Source organism: Cebus imitator, unplaced genomic scaffold (assembly GCF_001604975.1).
Source record: "Cebus imitator isolate Cc_AM_T3 unplaced genomic scaffold, Cebus_imitator-1.0 Scaffold27, whole genome shotgun sequence".
NCBI classification, from domain to species: domain Eukaryota; kingdom Metazoa; phylum Chordata; class Mammalia; order Primates; family Cebidae; genus Cebus; species Cebus imitator.
This window is the reverse complement of record NW_016107342.1, coordinates 3,574,118-3,595,459: the sequence shown is the minus strand read 5'-3', so window position 1 is coordinate 3,595,459 and position 21,342 is coordinate 3,574,118. Positions and strand designations below refer to the sequence as shown.

At 38.3% G+C, this 21,342-nt stretch overlaps 2 protein-coding genes across 6 annotated transcripts in view; both read right to left on the bottom strand.

The window, feature by feature from the left end:
* ARL5A (ADP ribosylation factor like GTPase 5A) overlaps positions 1–10,798 on the bottom strand; it is a 30,062-nt gene extending 19,264 nt beyond the window's left edge. The window contains exon 1 of one of the 2 annotated variants that reach the window (XM_017523208.2): positions 10,409–10,798. In XM_017523208.2, the coding sequence (XP_017378697.1) occupies positions 10,409–10,454 (46 nt within the window). In that variant the 5' untranslated portion in view covers positions 10,455–10,798. The remainder of the gene's footprint in view (positions 1–10,408) is intronic. The other variant, XM_017523209.2, reaches the window with a different exon arrangement.
* A 5,535-nt stretch (positions 10,799–16,333) lies between these two features.
* The window catches only part of CACNB4 (calcium voltage-gated channel auxiliary subunit beta 4), a 273,910-nt gene continuing 268,901 nt past the window's right edge, over positions 16,334–21,342 (bottom strand). For all 4 annotated transcript variants that reach the window (XM_017523204.2, XM_017523205.2, XM_017523207.2 and 1 more), the window contains one exon: positions 16,334–20,895. In XM_017523204.2, the coding sequence (XP_017378693.1) occupies positions 20,635–20,895 (261 nt within the window). In that variant the 3' untranslated portion in view covers positions 16,334–20,634. The remainder of the gene's footprint in view (positions 20,896–21,342) is intronic.

Here is a 21,342-nt window from a genome sequence, read left to right as displayed (position 1 = left end):
TACGCAGGTGGATCACCTGATGTCAGGAGTTCACGACCAACATGGCCAACGTGGTGAAACCCTGTCTCTACTAAAAATACAAAATTAGCTGGGCATGGGGCTCATACTTATAATCCCAGGTACTTGGGAGGGTGAGGGAGGAGAATCGTTTGAACCCAGGAGGCGGAGGTTGCAGTGAGCCAAAGTCACGCCATTGCACTCCAGCCTGGGCAACAAGAGCAAAGCTCCATCTGTGGCCCTTAGTCTCCCAGGTCTACAAACAATTCTGCTGCTATCCCAGAATAGACAGGACTCAAGAGAGGGCAATTCATGGAAATGACTAGGACATAAATAAGAACAGCAAATGAGTAACATACATAAGACCAAATGTTTAAAAATGAGTGACAAGTACAGTCTATCCCTGTTGAAATGCGTACATGGTAGCTGAATTAAAATCAGATGATTACTTGGGGAGCATGGAATCCCAACCCAAAAAGTGTTACAGGCTGCAATGACTGATGTGAATCCTTGGTCTCACTCTTGTTGCCCAGGCTGGACTTCAGTGTCACAATCATGACTCACCGAAGCCTCAACCTCCTGGGCTCAAGCCATCCACCTACCTCAGCCTCCCGAGTAGCTGGGACCACAGGTGTGCAACACCACACCTGGATATTTTTTTTTTTCTTTTGTAGAGATGGGGTGTCCCTGTGTTGCCCAGGCTGGTCTTAAACTCCTGAGCTCAAACGATCCTCCCAACTCAGCCTCAACAAGTGCTAGGATTACAGGTGTGAGCCACTGTACCCGGTCTGAATTCATCTTTAGAGAAAGGCCATGCCTGCATCAGGGCCAGGTAATCGAGTCCTTGGGACAAGGTATCTTTGTATCTGGAAAGTTTTTAAATAGCATGGCAATTCTGCCTTTCTAACTTCATTTTTCTATGTCCCCAAATTAAGCATTCCCTTTTTGATGACACAACTCTTCTTCGGTTTTATTAACACAAGCATCCATAAACATTTTGCTATAGCTAGAATTCATTATCAAGCTATACTCTGATCTCTGACTTGGACAAAAGTTTTTAGCTTCCCAGGTGAATACTGAATTTTAATCATAGCATTCCCAAAATGTCAGCTTATTTTTAAGTTCTAGGACTACATCCCCTCCACCAATCCCATTCCTCCAATGTATTAGCTACAGGACAGAATTTAGACAGACTTGTCAATACTCGGGAAGAAAATACAATTACTCTGACCAATGAAAGAAATGGTACCCTAAAAATAGTACAAAATTAACAGGAAAAGTCCAAAACTAAACAAAAATATAGGCAAGAATCTATGATACCTAACAATAAATGACTAAAAAATGTGTATATGTATATATAATGGACACAGAGGCCACACAGTAAAAAACAGTACTCTCTTAGTTTCTTACAAGGTTAAGGAGGTTAAATACTTATTCCTACTATGTTACCATTTTTTCAAAATAGTTGGCTACTCTTCTTTCATAATTGCTTTCAGAATCTGAGGTACGTCATTTGGAATATTCCTAATGGTGGCAAATCTTTTAAACTCTGAAGACGAACTTGACTTTAAAGTGGGAGATGAGCCACCTGGTACCATCTTGGTCATAAGGTAAAAGGTATTTAAAATTAATGCTATCTTTTTGTTGTTAAGTGCAATATGAAGACTCATTTAAAAATTTGTTTCCAAAGAACTTTTAAAAGGAGTTTCAAAAGATATGTTGAATAGTAGGACATATCAGTGGAAAAACTATATAGCCTCCTAAAATTTTAACTTTAAAGTAACACCTCATCTGGCTTTAGCACAGGAATTTTTTAAAGTGGTCTCCTTACTGCACTCATGTCACTAGGACTTGGTTATTATGTCCTAATTCCAAACCTCGTGCTTTTCTAACAGTTCTGTTAGAAAACACTAGCTCGTATAGTTTCTCGGCCTTTTGGCTAAGATCAAGTGTAGGAAAACTAGCTAGGCAAAAACTACTTAAAAAAAAAAAAAATCCCAGCACTTTGGGAGGCCGAGGCGGGTGGATCACGAGGTCAAGAGATCGAGACCATCCTGGTCAACACGGTGAAACCCCGTCTCTACTAAAAATACAAAAACATTAGCTGGGCATGGTGGCGCGTGCCTGTAATCCCAGCTACTGAGGAGGTTGAGGCAGGAGAATTGCCTGAACCCAGGAGGCGGAGGTTGCGGTGAGCCGAGATCGCGCCATTGCACTCCAGCCTGGGTAACAAGAGTGAAACTCCGTCTCAAAAAAAAAAAAAAAAAAAAAAGATTCTTTATCATACCTGGCCAGTAGCTAAACATGATCAGCAAGGCGAAATTACTCTGAACAAAACCATGTGCAGTAACACACAGACATGAGTCTGAGATAAAGCAGATGGCAGAAATGACTCACATTAGGAATTCATCTTATAACACAAGTTAGTTGCCTACTGAGGAAATGAAAAGGTTAACAGTTTCAACATGCATCAGCTTTTACAACCACTATATGGAATGAACTAGAGAATGAATATGCTGAAATTAGATAACCTATCCTGTGGTGGATTAAGATTTAAAGTGCTTTAAATCCTTCTTCAATGGTGCCTAGAAAGAAAGAAGCACACTGGATAGAGAAGGTATGGTGGATGATACAAGGTAAGAATCCACATGTCTGGGCCAGGCATGGTGGCTCACGCCTGTAATCCCAGCACTTTGGGAGGCTGAGGTGGGTGGATCACTTGAGGTCAGGAGTTCAAGACCAGATTGCCCAACGTGGCGAAATCCCGTCTCTACAAAAAACACAAAAATTAGCTGGGCGTGGTGGCACACACCTGTTGTCCCAGCTACTTGGGAGGCTGAGGCATGACAATCACTTGAACGTGGGAGGCGGAGGTTGCGGTGAGCCAAGATTGTGTCACTGCACTCTAGCCTGGGCAACAGAGTGAGACCCTGTCCCCCAGAAAACCAAATTCACATCTGACATGGTAGAAAACGTTAACGGAGAGAAGTGTGTCAGAGACAGTGATAAGAAAGCAATAAAGTGGCTAGCCACGGGCAGGGAAGGAAATCCAGTGCTGCCCTACAAAGTTAGGAATGGCTGGAAGTCCTAGTAGGTGAAAGGTTAGGTTATTGTTAAGGTAGAACAGGAAAGGTGAGAGGTAAAATGGCTATGAATAAGAGGAGGGAAACTAGCCAAGGTCTGAAGCTCTGCAGGACCCATAACCTTCTGTCTGCACCTGAAAGTGAGTAAGTAAATTGAGGTAAGATCATTACGTAAACATGATGAAAAAGGATGAGTATGACAAAGAAAGCTAAGCCTCAGCCCAAATCTTCCCGTAATTCTTCTTGACCTACCTACTAAAATTTAGACAAGCTGCTCTACTCAGTCTCCAGAATGTGTCATAAACTTTCCAGTCATTTAACTTTGCTCATGCCATTCTCCACACTGCAGACAACCTTACTCTTCTGCATATCTAATTTTACAAATTTAACAAATTCCTATATCACTTACAAATGCATAAATACGCAAACATACTCCCAAACTCTTAAGATCTTGGCAGATTTCAATCAAAGGAAAGCAAACTAACATATCTGAACATACTATATTCTTAAGGAATGGTTCAAATACTTGAAAAAACAAAAAGGAAGAAAGAAACGTCAATCAAACATAAGCAGAACCTGGAAAACATCCAAGAAAACCACATGTAGTCTGAAATCTCTGGAGGGCCATTCCAATGAAGAATCCATGATCCAGGGAATCTTTATCTCTTTAATCCACCCAAACACCTACAAACTACATTCATTACCAATTTCTAGTTGCTATCTTCCAAGACATATCTCTGTTTGAGTTTTTTGTATTTTTATAATAAAGCACCAATGACTTTTTTTTTTTGAGACGCAGTCTCGCTCTGTTGCCCAGGCTAGAGCACAGCGGCGTGATCTTGGCTCACTGCAACCTCCACCTCCTGGGTTCAAGTGATTCTCCTCCTGTCTCAGCCTTTCAAGTAGCTGAGACTATAGGCAGGTGTCACCATGCCCAGCTAATTTTTGTATCTTTAGTAAAGACGGGGTTTCACCATGCTGGTCTTGAACTTCTGACCTCAGGTCATCTGCCTGCCTTGGCCTCCCAAAGTGCTGGGATTACAGGCATGAGCCACTGATTCCAGACACCAATGACCATTTTTAATAGCTTCCTAAATCTAAGACACAGCATGTGGCTCACAATGAGAACTATAAAATTAAGACCTAATTGTGCAATGGGCTCAAAGACAAAGGTATCAACTCAATGACAGGGTCAGATTATTCACATAGTTTTTAAAACTAATCAACTTCCTTTCAACATCTTTACTCTCACCACCATAGTCTGCCCCTTTCATTAGCAAGATGGAAAAGCATCCATACAAAATATAAATTTGTAGCCAAAAAGTGCTATAATGCACTTCAAAATAAATATTCCATAGAATCCTAATATGCCTACTACAAGAATGCTATTGTGGACAAATGTAATACAACTTTCAGCCACTCCAACTCTTTGATGCACACGAATCATCACAAATTTACTGTTTAATATGATTTTTCTTTTAGACTATGTCACAGCATTCCTGTATTTACTCAAATAAGCCACAATAACTGCACTATCATAATGTCTTGGTGGAACTGTGAGTTATCATTTAGGCTTTAATGTACCAATCAATACTTTACTATTCTGCCATGCAAATGCTTCTTGTTTCCCTTCTCCTTCATTTCCTTTTGACATACTCAGGCAATCTACCAGTTCCATTCGTTGGCAGTTTTTTTTTTTTTAATTATACTTTAAGTTCTGGGATACAGGTGCAGACCTTGCAGGACTATTGCATAGGTACACACATGCCATGGTGGTTTGCTGCCTCCAACCCCCCCCCCGTCAACTACATCAGGCATTTCTCCCAATGTTATCCCTCCCCAACCTCCCTACCCCCACTATCCCTCCCCTAGCCCCCTACCCCCCAACAGCCCCCAGGGGAATATCACCATTCCCCTCCCTGTGTCCATGTGTTTTCTTTGTTCAACATCCACCTATGAGTGAGAACATGCGGTGTTTGGTTTTCTGTTCTTGTGTCAGTTTGCTGAGAATCATGGTTTCTAGATTCGTCTGCGTCCCTACAAAGGACATGAACTCTTCCGTTTTTATGGCTGCATAGTATTCCATGGTGTATATGTGCCACATTTTCTTTATCTAGTCTATCATTGATGGGCATTTGGGTTGGTTCCAGGTCTTTGCTATTGTAAACAGTACCGTCATTGCCAGTTTTTAAAAGTTAATACATATTCCCCCCAAGCATCAGTCAATAAATCAAGCATAATACTTGTTATTTAAGATAATTTCTATCTCTATGTATCATACATTGCAAAACACAAAAACACCAGGGCAAATAAATGGCGAGTCATCCTGATTCATCATTCTTACCTTATATCTGAACTATCACTAAGCCCTATCAAATTCTATGTCTCTCAGAGCAAAACATTCCATTTGTCATGTTCACTATTGTTTTTCTCAGTCCATAGGACAGTCCACAGGACAGAGCCTGGAATAAAGCAAGAGCTTCATATTTTTCATGAATAAATAAATCAGATCTGTAAAGTATAACGGGTTAGGAGGAAGGTATCTGATCAAGTCATTTTGTATTAAAAGTTCAGTTTTCAAAACTTAAAAGTCTTATCAATAAAAAACAAAGTCTGAAAATACACTTGGTATTACAATACTGGTAAAAGAGGTTTTAGAGTAATAACCAAACTTTTCTTTTGCACTATGAGGTTGCTGAAAAGCAAGCAATGATTATACATGGCAAAATTAGAGATCCAATCAGGAGGCAGAAATCACACAGTTATTTGAACTTGGAAAGCTTAACATAAAGAAAATATTACAGAGGACTGGAATAATGAGAGATTAGCTAATAAGAAATAAGACAAGTATAAAGATTATAGGAATGACAAATATAAGAAGCAGGCACTACCCCTAGGTTTGAGATAAAGGTCCTCCCACTCCCTCCAGACTCAGATGCAGACCTTGTTGGAGGGCACAGACTGTGGCTCACTGAATGGCAGAGAAGTGTGGTGAGGTGCCAGTGAGACCCGCCAAAATTTATCTCAGTAAACTGTTTACTGAGAGGTGTTTCACTGGAGACCTTCCATTATGAAACCAACTAAGACGGGTATTAGGGGAGGTTGCTGGCTGCTGCTGACCACTACGCAGTACAAGAGCCAGGCCTTGGAGAAGGTGTTCGTGCTACAAGCAGAGGCCTTCAAGAGAGCACACTATAAGTACAAACACCCTATCCTCCTGCAATGCACCTCCTGTGCAGCCTACTGACAAAGCTTAACATTTTGCCAGGTGACCAAAAAACAAAACAACATTTAAAGGACCCAGCTCCACTTCCACAGAACACGCAAAAAAAGGGTTTACAAATGGTCTCTGACTTGTGATGGTGCAAAATAATACACATTCAGTAGAAACCATACTTCAAATACCCATACAAAGATTGTTTTTCACTTTCAGTATAGTAGTCAATAAAGTACACAATATATTCAACACTTTATTATAAAATAGGCTTTGGGATAGATTTTGCCCAACTGTAGGCTACTGTAAGTGTTCTGAGCATGTATATAAAGCAAGCTAGGCTAAAGCCATGATTTTCAGTACGTCAGGCATATTAAACTCATTTTTTTACTTACTGTATTTTCAATTCACAACGGGCTTACTGGGATGTAATCCTATGATAAATTGAGGAGCATCTGTATTAGAAGCTAAGAGGCACAGTCTGCCCCTTGGCTACTCAGCTTCCATATGTACTCTTCTCTACACATTTGAACTCCCTTACGATAACAATAATAATTTTTAAAAAGCCAGAAGCAGAAGTGGCTTCCTCAGCATCAGGTTCCTGAAGCACAGGCAGCTTCTCCTGCACCCATTCATACTTATAATTCCTTTTCTAACAACCAGTCAAGAGAGTTGGGCTATTAATGAGGAAATTCCACAACTTCTTTCACAGTTTACATCAGAATCAGTTCTTTTTGAGTCCTTCTTATACAAAGGAAGTTGTGTGCAAGCATGCATGCGTGCCTGCGTGTGTGTGTGTGTGTGTGTGTGTGTGTGTGTGTGTAGAACTCTGGCACTAGATAATCTTGGTTAAAATCCAGGTCTATCACTTTCACCTGTAGTGCTTTAAGCAAGTTATCTGTTTCTTTCCCCTATAAAATAAGGGGAAGAGTATCTACCTTGTAGGGTTGTTGTGAAGAATAATAAATCAACTAAGTGAAGATTAAATCAAAAACCTTGTGAAACTTGTGTTCTAAGTGAGTTAACTTCCTGTCTCCCCACACTACATGAAAGCTCCATAACGGCAGAGGAATTTGTGTTTTACTCCCTTATTTCCACCACCTAGAACAGTTCCTGGACTAAATAGGGGTTAAAATATTGTTTAATGAAAACAAGTAAACCACTGATCACAAGCTCTTCTACAAAAAAACAAAAGTTAATGGCAACTTTTCAAAGTTCCTTTTTTTGTGTGCCAAGAGTTTCGCTCTGTCACCAGGCTGGAGTGTAGTGGCACAATCCTGGCTCACTACAACTTCTGACTCCCTGGGTCAAGGGATTCTCATGCCTCAGCCTCTCGAGTAGCTGGGATTACAGGCATGCGCTACCATGCCCAACTAATTTTTGTATTTTTAGTAGAGACATTTCACTATGTTGGCCAGGATGGTCTTCATCTCCTGACCTGGGGTGGTCCACCCACCTCAGTTTCCCAAAGTGCTGGGATTACAGGAGTGAGCCACGGCGCCCTACCAACTTTTTGAAGTTCTAAAGACAACTTAGAGTTTAGCAACTGAGAAAGTTAACGGAAGGAGGAAAGAAATAATGTCAATCTTTTCTTTAAGAAGACCAATAATCAGTAACACATTACTTCAGTGTTTTAACTTGTCTGGTTCTGGCATATACCAGTTGTATGGCCTGGGAAAAAAATTTCATTCCACTTGAGCCTCAGTTTTCCCTTTTCAGGGGAAATAAACAACTACTTCAAAAGATTGTTGAAACATAAAATAAAAATGATTTAAATGACAGCATCTAGGATAAAGTTTGTACTCTACCGAATCTCAGTATCATCTAAATGTGACCTCTGGTTTTTCTAGTTTGACCAGTATACAAATAGCTTTCACTGTGCACTCAATCTGAGCTTTAACTGAAAAAGCTGTTCTCAAGGGGTTTCAGAAACAGGAGATACTACATCATTTAAGTTTCATCAGATGGCAAATTCTGTAATCTCCCAAAACATTCTTTCCACGAGTTTCCATGAAAAGAATATACGATTGTATTCTGAATCCACTGAAGGTAAAACAAGAGCATCTAAGACATATCAAACTTATATATGTCCAAAAAAAAAAAAAAAAAAAAAAACCAAACCCAACAAGTGCCTGACATTAGATTAAATGGTAAATATTCTGAAAAGTGTCCTTATTGATAAGACAGCCACATTGTTTAGCAGAAAAATAGTAACTTATTCACATTTTCACAATAGTCATGGTTAACTTTCTAGAACTTAACTTATTAATTTCTCCATTAATTTCCACCAAACAGACATGAATGTCCTTTCCAAAATTACCACAAAATACAGGTTATAAAAACACTACTATTGGTCAATTTGTAGTGATACCAGAGCACACATTCTTATTATTTACTATTCTAAGGAGCTGTTGGTAAAGTTCTCATTCATTCTTAACTTACAGAAACAAGTAATTTTATCATAGACTCAAAATAGAAAGTGGTGATATCTATTTTTCTGGCAGTACTAGAGCTCAATTAACAAGCAGTCCTTCTAAACCTCACAGCAGATGAAACACTAGCTTTGCTAAAAATAATACAAAATGATGGATGTTAAAACTAGAATAGATCTTATCTACCGTAAGTACCACCAGTCTTACAGCGATGGAAGTTTTAATATTCGAAATGTAGAAAACCAGTTTTCAAGATTTGTAGGCTCCACAGACACCTGGTGTTCTAGGTGAGAAAACCTAGATCCAGAGAATTTAAGTGACTAGGTCCCACTCTCTCACTCCAAACACAAACAGTAGTCCACTAAGAGGCAGTGCTGATTAAAGCTGATTTTCTCTACTTTATGAAAAATCCTCTTATCAGAAAAATTATCTGATACTGCCCTTTCGGTATCACGTGATCTACACGTGTGTGTGTGTGTGTGTGTGTGTGTGTGTGTGTGTGTGTGTGTAAAACATACACCGGTGATCACAAATTCCAGTTCTGCTTGCTTTCCCTTACCTTCTTACAAAAGCAGCTAGATCATTAAGAAGGAGCTGGTAGTAGTAGGTGTACATAATAGATGCCACCATTCACGTAAGTCTTTATTGGAAAACTGGGATGTGACACCACCACCAGCTTACACAAGAGAAAAACACAAACTAAGTTACTGACAGCAGAATCATGAACCACCCAACTTGAGTTAAAAAGAAACAAAAGTACACCACTATATCTAAATAAGTATCGAGTCTTTGGGTTAAAATCGTATTCTCTTTCCCCAGTTTTACAGTCATTTTGTAACAAAGTTTAATAAACCTGATATGCATTTCATGGCCATGTCTGAAGTTGGCTGACTTTAAGCATCCCTATATAACACACTTTACAACTTCGTAACTTGCTAATTATCTATGGTTAACAAATGTTTCATATGGTATGTTTTCGAAACTTTCAGTGAAGCACTTTAACATTTTTAACCCAGCAAAACAAATAAAAACCGTCTAATAATCCACACGAGTAGAAAAATGACCTTAAGTTTAACCTTAAACACAGGTTTAGTAAGTAAGGCAAATGGAGAGAAGTCCATCACTATTTAGGAGGCAGAAGAACCTCCCCTCCCCGCAACACACACAAAGAGGGGTGGCAGTGGAGGGCAGGCTCATAAACCGAAGGTATACTACTGGGCAAGTCCAGCGATCCCGTTTTCCGCATTCTGCAACCCTCGATCGCTCAGTGGTGCGCTTAGGGCCGCAATCTACAACCTTCATTCCAGAAGTCCCCAGTATTTCCATGTGGTATCCAAACCCAACTGCTGGGCAAAGAAAGAGCTGAAAGATCAGGCCGTGCCACTCAGGGACGTCGGAAGTATGGCAATAAGCCTTTTCCATTCTCAATAGAAATCGGAGCAATGGGTGTACTATGGAAGACTTCTTAGGAAGGTCCCCTAAGACAAAGGGCTGCGAGTCAAGAACGATCCCCAAGCTCGGGGATCGAACGGTCCCGGGCCCGCATCCGCGCAGCCTGCACCCCGAGCCTAGCCGGCGCCTGACTGCGGTGCCCACATTCCGGAAGTATTCGGAGACCCCCACCCAGCCAGCCAGGGCTGACCCTGTCCCCAACCCGTACGCCCGGGGACCAAGCTCCTCACCCTGGTGATTGAACAGTCTCCATATTCTGGTGAAGAGAATTCCCATTCTCGGGCAGCGGACCCCCTTCCAGACACCTGGGCCGCCTGGCCTCCCCTGGCTCAGGCTGAGGGGGAAGAGAGAGACGCGCTGGAGCCTCCGCCTCTGCTGCTGCTCCCGCGCTGGCCGCGGGCCCGCTTCCAGGGAACCGGAGGGAGGCCGATGCCCAGGCCGCCCTGCCGCGCGCGAGGCCCCGCCGCTGCCGCCGCGGCACTCGCCTGGCTCGCGGACATCGCCGCCGCGTTCTCTGCGACGAGCCTCGCGGGCCACCGTCCTCCCCCAGCTCCTCTCGGGCGGCAGCGGTGGCGACGACCACGCGGGCGGGGGAGGCGAGGGGGCGGGCCCGGCGGGACGTGAGTGCGCAGGCGCGCGGCCAGAGGAGGCGGAGCCTGGGAAAGGGCGCCCGCCCAGTCCTCTATTTGCAAAACCAAGACACCTGAAGGAGCGGGACCTTACCCTGAGACTGAGGTTGTGCAGGCTGCAAGTTGGGGCAGATGGCTTCCAACTAGACGCTGTTGTGTCCCCGCCGAGTGTTTATATTTCCCTCGAATCTCCTCCATTGTGCCATAATGCAAACACATAATTGCGTACGCAATGTCCATCCCCACCCCTTCACATCCACTGCACCAAAAGTTCCACGTCTTGACCCTCTAAGACATGGTGTCCCCAGTGGGTCTTTGGGGAAAAAGCCTGCCGCCCTCTGACACTCAGCGAAGTCAGTGGCCTTACCTAAACTCATTTTTGCACTTCAGGGCTCTTTTCTCTCCAACCTCTCTTCACTCTCAGGTCAGCGTTGCCCAAAGCAACGATTTTAATCAAGTCATTCCCCTGTTTAAAAACTTTTAGTGGCCACTAAAGCTCCATCCCTTTCTGTTCTCCTTAACCTTAGTAAAAGGGAAAAGAAAGAAAAATTGGGAGAGTTGTAGGAGCCATTTGAACTGCTTTGTACTCCCATCCCCAACAGCTGAATGAAAGTAAGCAAAATCAACAATAAGCTGCACCTTCCCACCTCACTTCTCCTAACTACACACTATCTTATCTCAATATATAGAAAAGTAATTTTTTTACTTCTTTGGGGGCTTTATGGTTAAAAAGCCAAAGTTTAGAGAAGCCATACATGAGGGAAGGAAAATCATAATAATCCATATTAATTTATGATTATCATGTCTGGATTTGCTTAATACCCTGTAGGCTGTTTAGAAAAACAATATAGTTTGTATAACCAATTTGCATTAACTCTTTAATATTTCCATTCTTGCACGCCGTAGGTAATGCTTTGGTAGCTCTAAGACTTGCAGACTCCCCCACAGATGTCAACTTATGAAGTGGATGTCACATACACATTAAGTTGTGACGTTGGAGCTTCATATTTTACAATCTACCTTAAGGAAATAGTCTCCCAGGTTATTTTCTGAGTGAAGAAAGAAAAAGAGACAGAGAGACACAGTTAAAGATCAATTTATCTGTGATTAGAGAGAAGTGCAAAATGTCATTGGAGAGACTTCTGATTCCAGGCACAGGAGAGTAGGATGGTTTGAATACATCCTTCTACTATTAGCAAATAGAAAACTGAACAAAGTACAGGCAATGACATTTCAGATATTGAAAAACGCATCACAGGACTGTGATTCTCTACAACAGAGAAACAAGTGGAGTCTTACCATTTCTTGGACTTCATGCATAAAAGCAATTCCCAGTCACATCAGAAGGAAGTGGGAATCCAAATAAGAATCTGGGAACCTCCTAGAACTGAAGACGCAAATCAGCACTCCCAGAGATCAAGGTGGCTAGAATTTGTGAAGCAGAGTAACTGGAAGGAGGGAGCTGCACATAGAAAAGTTCTAGAAACCTGCGAAGGGGCCATTGAGTCTTTGGCTACGTATCAGTTTGTGCTCATGTAGTATGAACTCTCAGGAGGCTGGCCAATCACAATTCCTGAGGAAAAATAAGTACCAGGGAACTGTAATGCAAATGATTCCCAGAGATGAACATGGGTCAGGAGTCATTTGAGTTCCCTTCAGCCAGAGTGAAGAGAACTGAATATGTGGGACAGGGATGTCCAATCTTTTAGCTTCCTTGGGCCTCACTGGAAGAATTGTCTTGGGCCACACATAGCATAGGCTAACACTATTGATAGCTGATGAGCTAAAAAACATAAATAAAATCTCAAAAATACAATGTTTTAAGAAAGTTTACAAATATGTGTTGTGCCACATTCAAAACCATCCTGAGGCCAGGGGCGGTGGCTCACACCTGTAATTCCAGCACTTTGGGAGGCCAAGGCAGGCAGATCACTTGAGGCCAAGAGTTCAGGACCAGCCTGGCCAACACGATGAAACCCTGTCTCTATTAAAATTACAAAAATTAGCCAGGCATGGTGGCACACGCCTGTAATTCCAGCTATTCGGGAAGCTGAGGCAGGAAAATCGCTTGAACCCAGGCGGTGGAGGTTGCACTGAGCCAAGATTGCACCACTGCACTCCAGCCTGGATGACAGAGTAAGACTCTTATCCCAAAAAAAAAAGCTGTCCTGGGCTGCATGCAGCCCAGAGGCTGGGGGTTGGATAAACTCAACATAGGGCATTCAGTGGACACCCCAGAAGCCTTAGAAAAGAAGCTAAATGGCCTAAGAATAAGCCCTATACAAAACCAGTCCTAAAGGAGCTTAAAACAAAACCTTGAAAGGGTGAAACTAATTCACAATTGCCTGCCGAAACAAGTACAACATTCTTTAAAGAAATACAAGATCAAGTCATCAACAATGTAAAATTTACATTGTCCTAAATCCAATAAAAAATCACTGGATGTGCCAGGAAACAGGAAACCAAAAGAAAATCACAGAAATACCCAGGCATGGGGACACTAAGTGATTGCTCTAAGCTCATGGCTAGTTATTGCTGGATCCAGGCTTTGAGCTCAGACAAGTGTTAGATCCGCACTCAAACCACTGTGCTAATCTGCATGTTGTATGAAAATACAAATAAAATGGTTCTCTCCCTAGTCCATTTTATTATTGGAAGTGCGCTAATGACAAGAGAAATAGCTTCAGGCATATGGCTGGTGGATGCATTTCAGATTGTTGGCTGAAATACTTTGATAGTTGAGATAGACTTATATAATACCTCTCCAATAACTGACCTACTCTTCATTCAGTCAACATTTATTGTATTCCAGACACTGTTTCGTATGCATCAGATGATTATCTAGATTAAATGTAACAGATGAGTACGTATTTTTAAAGAAAAATTCTTTTGAGAGAGAAGTTTCAATGGGCTTTTGTTTCCTCAGTTGTATTTCTATCTAATAATCCATGCCCTGCCTGCTTTCCTGGGTGATCAGATGAATTAAATGTGATAATGTTTGTGAAATAACTTGACTCTAATAAATCACTGTATAATCCTAATACAGTGATAGTAATCAACACAATACATATTTCTTTTCTCTCCTATACAGTGCAATAAAAGTCAAATTCCAATCAAGTCTTAACATAGACAATTGACTCCCAATACATACAATGGAATTCTTACAGGTACAAGATAGCTTCAGAAACATCTGATAATTATGACAATCATTTTGGAGTGGGTGACTTGTGAACAATGTAATATTTCATCTAGTATCTTTTACTATATTCAGTCCTATTTTGCACATGTATTCTGTTTTATTTCACACGTGTATTTAACCTATAAACTCTTTCCTAATACAGTACTTATTTTGTGATTACTTCATAGCACCTGGCAGAGTATTCAGAAAATAGTCATTTGGTTGAATCTTTCTTTTTAGGATAAATATTTAGACTTCCTTTTTTTTCTTAAAAGAGTACCTACTGATTTCCAGTATTTCTTCAATATATTTCTAGAATAATATAAAGGAGAGGTATAACGCTGATTTCAGTGTTTTTTTTTTCATTTATTATATAAAAGAAAAAAAGTAATGCAGTTGTTTTGTACACATTTGAATTCCATAAAACAAATCCATAGAAATTAGGATACTCTATGCATGCACTCTGCATTTTCTTTGTTAAACGTTTTTATTCACAAAAATAACACCACATTTTTTTTAAAGCCACTAGAGCAGAGGGAGAACAAAGCATGCAGCACTGTACACATTTGCATAGTATATTTTACCCAGCATGCCTTGTAGAATGCTACACATACCTATATCAGAAAAATAAAAGGGGACAAGTTCTTAAAATAAATAACTAAAATTTAAAGAAAGAAAGAAAGAAAGAAAATTATTTGACAAAGGCATTTTTGATCCCACTTTGTCAATGGAGATATAGCAATAGCCTGGGATTTCAACAGCCCTCAGAATAGTAGGAAAAATTGTTTTACATCATTTTGCCATATTTCTGATTTAGCATGTTTTATGTTAATACATTTATTTTTATTCTCACCCACCATCCCTTCAAAAACACAGCTAATGGCTTTAACTTATGTGTCAAAGTAGTATTCCATACAAAACAAATGAAAGAATCACTAATATAATTTTGTTGTTGCTGGGACATCTGTATTGATCATTCTGACTTGAGGCTGTGAAAAATATGAACATTTCAAACATGTCCAAAATTCAGAGGAGCCCTATGAGCTCACCTGCTGTGACTTTCTGTCGTTATTGAAAGAGAAGAAATAAGAAGAGAAAATATAGTATGAGTGTTATCACAAAATAAAATTTAATAAGTTTCATGGAAGGGAATAAAACAAAAGAAATTACATCCACAGATTGCAAGGCTATGAAATAAATTCCCAGAAAAGTATCAAGCAGCAAGTTTAAAAGATGATAGATGAAGTAAATCTGATAAAACTTAGAACTAAATGGACATACTTTTAAAAAATATGACCGCCAAATTTAACAGTGGATTTTGTTATAAGTTTGTGCTATAACAAATGTGCTTCTTTCTCCTCAACCTATTTTCATATTGGCAAAATATATATTTTATAATTTTGTACTGTACAATATATGTCTTTGCTACATTATTTTTCTACTGCTAATGCAGATTATAAGTAACAACATAGATTTATTTTGGCAATAAAATGCTTTCATTTTAATAACGTCCCAGAAAATATTGTAAGGCATATGAAAAATAGTATGCAACAATATAGTGTTAATGATCCCGCATCTTTAATACATCCCTTATGCATACAGAATTCACACTGATTTCAGTTAAAAGTGTGTGAAAGTGGCATGCAAGTAGGGCAAGAGTGGCCCCTACATAAATATAGACACTGCCATTGGTTGAGAAATTTAAGTGTTCAAAACATAACCAAGAACACTTACGAAGTATTGAAAAGCTAGAGGCCAGCCACTACTGGTTCTTAGTTCCCCTTTTCACTCCTTATAATTTTCAAATGAGGAAGTATCAGTATATTCTCCCAAACCACTCTAAATTCATCAGTAACATTTTCTACCATCCTTTTGCTATGACTCCCCCAAACCAATTGCTATTCACTCTTAATTATACTTTGTTTATGGCAAGTAGAAGTTACAACCCTTAGGATTATCTGATGAGATACTTTCTTGTCTTCTCATAATATCCCTCAATTACATGAAGCATTTAGAATTAATGATCTACAAGTTAAAAGAGATAGTTGATATCAAAGGATGTATTTCATTTAAGAAAGGCCATTTTAATAAAAGAAAAAACGTTTTAAAAGTAATTTTTGAATGCTGTTGTTCTGGGTATCTATGTGAGCCAATTTTACTATTTTGACTAACTTGACTGCTTAAGTCAAAAAGAAGGTCATCCTTATTGTCTGTCTAACAGCTAATTGACTTGACTGGTTTGATCGTGATTGTCATTTTAAAGAAGAAGACTGTTCTCTGCCCCACAGACACAGCTTGAGTAAGTAACTTAGTAACAGTTATAGTATTGACAGTATTTAAAGGTATGAGAAACTAATAAAACAGATTTTATTACATAATTTCCTATAGAGTTTTCATTCATATAGTCATTCAAGGATGAGTTTTATATAATTAAAAAAAAACATGCAACATTGTCATAAAAGACAAAGGCAGAAATATAAAAGGAATAAGGGGTACATAGCATTTATTTGAAACATTGATATGAAGTTTATTCCAATTACATGGGAGTCCAAGGTAATGCATATCCTTACCCAGTAAATGGCTAAGTCATGCGCTGGGTCTCTGTATAAGTCAAGGATCAACAAAATGTAAATTTGCAAACCAGCTGCTCTTAAACATAAAGTCTCTGGACCTCTACTTTCTTTTAGACTTACAACTAGATATTATAACAAGTTGCACACAAAGGCAATCCCCTTGCAGTTTCTGTTCCCTATGATGACTTATCTGTTAAATTAACCTTACCTCATGATAAGCTGTGAACCAATTCAAGAAAACTTTGCTAACATGGAAGAAACAAAAAGGGTGCCAAGAGCATTTTGGAAACAGTTTGAAATCTAAAGGGAAGGCGTATTTTTAACACTCTATGCATTTAGCTTTGCAGCAAGGTTAGCCAGAATAGTAAGAAATTTGATCACTACTTATTGACAAGTGTTTTTCCCTTTAAAGACAGATTGTTTTCTCTAGAGAAGAGGTAGTAAATATATCCATACATAGGGTAATTTCTATAGTGGTATCACATTTTTTAAGCAAATACCAAAATACAACTGTTTAAGAAAATATATACTAACATGCAAATTAAGGTTGCCAAGAAACATTCTTAATGGACATCCTGGGTCTTAACAACATTTTGTGATATGTTCATTTAAAGAGTTTAAATTTGCAACCATCTTTTGGCATAATTTCCTTTCCTTACTTCCTTTCACTGCTTCCACTTCCTATTATGAATTTTAAGGCCCCCACACAAAAGACAAGTTCAAGTATGCAGGTATGAAAAGAGGTTAACATTCCAAAAATACATTTTGCAAACAACAACAATAATTAAATAGCAAATTATTTAAAGGGAACAAATAATTGTCTCAGGATTTGTTTCACGTTAGTAAAATTCATTTCATTAAAGATTAACTGCAACGACTTATGTAGTCACAAAATGATTCTTATTAGGAAAGATCATCAGTCTAAATTGTTAGCAATTTCAACCTTCTCTCCAATAGAACTGTATAAAGATAAGAGAGAATCATCATTTATAAACAATTCTAAGTGTTGCTTTAAATAGTAAACAAGATAATGTTGTTGGTTATAATATTAGAGTCACATTATACCCTTGAGAGTTAACATCAGGATTGACAAATTGCATTCCCTTTTTTCCAGTACTACATTTCTACACTGTTACATGAGTCCACATTGTTATATGTCGGTAACTGAAATCACAGAATTCTTGTATGTGGCTTATGCTGTAAAACAGCTTCAAAACAGTAAAAGACTTGCTTTTCCTGCTTATATTTTTTTATCTTTAAATAAAATTAATTAAAAACAAAGTATTTATGGAATATGTATTTTTCAAAGGTGCTTGGTGTGCTTGGCAAAAAATAAAACTTTTCATTTAGTATATATCTAGATTTTAAGTATCATTTACACAATAAACTCTTAAATCTTTAAAAAAAATAAGATGTATATCCCTTATTTGAGGAAGATAAACTTACTGCAGAAGGAAGGGGAAACAATATGCCAAATTAAAGTAAACATTTAAATGTATCCATCAATAAAATAGACATTATACCCTTTCCAAGATTGTTTGCTTTTGAATAAGAATGGAAAGCAAAACAGGTATGGACATCTGATGGTAAATAATAGATTGGTTTTGTGCACAGATATTGAATGAGCCTCTCTTTATCAGCATGACATGGAAGACTGGAAACAAGGCTTTGAGAGGCCTTTAAAAACAAGTGACTTTAAAAAAGTTGAAAGAAGATGGTAATCTTGATGACTAGGAAATATATGTGAATGCTGTTACAGCTACCTGCCATAAAATGTAAATATCTTAAAGTAGTTAAATGACCAAATTGCTAATGCTACTACAGAAAAAGCTGAACAGCTGTCTAGTCTAAATTTATACACCTTGGTGCACTCTTTGCAATTAAATACTTTAATGCGCACAAACAAGAAACCAGCAAAGCATATAGAAAAATGTTTTGGCTAATGTTTTCTTTCTCATGCAAGTATGTGCTGTACATGTAATAAATATATTTTTGTTTGCTGGAAGATGCTCTTCTGTGTTCTAACAAAGTATTCAGTAATGGCAGGTTATATGTTTATTAAAGTGCCTAATGGATATAACTCTTTTAAAATGTCTTAACTGAAAGTTTTATAAGCTTCACTAGATGACAGAAGAATCTCACAAGCCAGTATCACATGTTAACTTTTAAAATTTACTAAGCCCATATTTTTTAATTGTATCAAATATTTGAAATGACTTACAGAATTATAGGTATCCTCATTATCAGCTAAACAGGTTCATAATGGGGTACATACAGTGAACAGAAAGGCAGGGGGCATGTGGTGAGGTTGTAATGGGGTTCAAGATATGTATAGCTAATCAATAATATGGAACTTATTTCCATGGTCAAGAAGATTACTGAACTGGTGCATGCTTTGAGTGCCTAAATATTGACAAGCTTGGGGAAAACAGAATATAAAATTAATTATCATTATTTTCAAAAATAGGCTTCATGACATGTACTAGCAGAAAAGGACTTTTATGCCTGGATTTATTGGGGCTTTAGAAAATGCATGCATTGTAGACCTTTAGAAACAAGAGTTATTTTTTTCAAAGACATTTGTGTAAAAACGGTCAATTTCAATAATTTCTTGGATCATAGTGAATCTAAGGCTTCCTTAATAATATAAAACCTAGGTCACCAATTCCATAATCATAGCCATTGGAAAACTGTGAAGACTTAATAAGATGAAGAGGAGCGTTCATTAGAAATAAGGCAGCTCAATCTCCAAATTCTTTATAATTTTCTGCATTAAAAATGCTATAATTTTAGTTAACAAATATTTTCTGAATCTATGAGTTTATTTTTTGCTGCAAGCTTTTAAAATCATCATTTGTTTTAACTTTTTTCAATTAGTCACTTTGTAAAAAAAAACAAAAACAAAAAAAAAAACACCTCTTGAACATCAAAGTTGAATGTGTCCACATAAAACAAAAATCCTCAGCATGATTTAAAGAATTTGTTGAAGGGCCAGAACATTCAGATATCCAAAGACAGAGACTGAGAGAAGTAATGGAAAGATACTCCATCGTGTTGGTGGGAAATACTGACCCTGCGTTTGTGTTAAGTGGACTAGATGAATTCCCATCTGCAAGTGTTTAGCTTTGCACTCAGGAGGACTGGTACCACATCCTTACTATCTGACTTCAGATTCCTGGATGTATGCAGTTGTGATCAGATTGATTAAAGGGAGAACAACACCCCATTTTATATTTCATATAACCAGCTATGTTTGGGCTTCTCTTTACTGTTCTCTCTCACTGCTGAAAAAAATTTGAGGTTTTTTTGCTTGTTTGTTTTTGCCAACTTCAAACAAGCTAACAGTACTGACTAAACAAAAAGCAAAACACTTTGAATACAACAGCTGTGCCAGGAAAGAAATAAAAATATTAAAATCTGAGGAGACTATATAATTTCTGCATTAAGATTTCTGAGATTTTTGGCACTATCAATACATTTGGTAAGTCTGAAAAGTCATTCTGGCAACATTAACATATATTAAAATGTTTATACATTCCAACTTTAAGTGTAAATTTAGCTCCCAGCAAATAAATACCAAAGCTGGATTTGGTTTCTATTGGTATTTTGATTTTCTTATCATTAGGGTTTTTTTCCCAAGATTTTTTTCAATCATTGCAACATGCTCAAGCAGACTTTCTAGTCAATTTACCCAAATTCCAACAGGAATTGGTTTATAAATTGGTTCCAACTGGAACTGGTCATTTGGAATTTCCAGCATGGGAAATTATTTTATATGTGCCTTCTAAGTACCCTAAATTACAAATTGATGTGTCTACATCTATGAAGAAAACAAAATGTACTGTTATCATGTAAATGTTGCACTTAAAAATATCTATATGATCGGGCATCTAATATCCATCTAGACTCAAGGGCATAATGTAATTTTTATTTTTTGCCCCTTACTTAGCATCAAATGACAGCAGCCCATTAGCACAGTAAATACTGTGCCGTGTTAGCCAAGTTAAGATGATTGGTTTATCCTAGTACTGCTATGGCAAATTGTCAACAGATGAATATTTTTTGTTTCATCAGACTCAAAGCCTATGTCGGGAGTCATGGCTATATCCCCCAGGTGATCCTCGGTTCCTATGGGGTTTGTAAGTGTCCTGGTATGAGTCAGGGTAATCTTCTTCGACAAGAGGGTAATGATCTCGGCTATGCTGGGAACTGGAAGACAAGCGGTTCCTACTCTTCCGAGCCCTTTCATTGTGATAATTTTCATCAGATGTCATTAGACTTCGTCTTTCAATTGGAGAGTTCTCTGTGGAGTGGTTGCTGTGCCTCATTCGCTGACTCTAAAAATATCAGATAGTTCATTGATTAAATAATGTCAGCTTCATTCATCTAAACATGTAAATGTATGTAAAATAATAGATCCGTACAATAAGATGCTTAATATATGACTTAATAAGGCATTCTGATGCACCAATAGCCTGCTCAGAATATCTGCTTTTATTTATTTGGCACACAACATGAAAAGATGCCAGAGAGTGTTGTCGACAGTTTATGAATTTAATTCCACAGTGCTGAATGACTGTGCTACCTATTGCAAATGCAGAATTGAAAGCTAACTGTTAAATGGAAACTTAATATATTTAGGAAGGCCCAATAATTCAATTTCTATTGCAAAAGTGAAAATTATTTTACTATTGGGAAATAAAGTTCAGAATAGCATTTATTATTTTATTTAAATCTCTTGAATTCATATAATCTTTCTTTTTCTTTCTTTTTTTTTTTTTTTT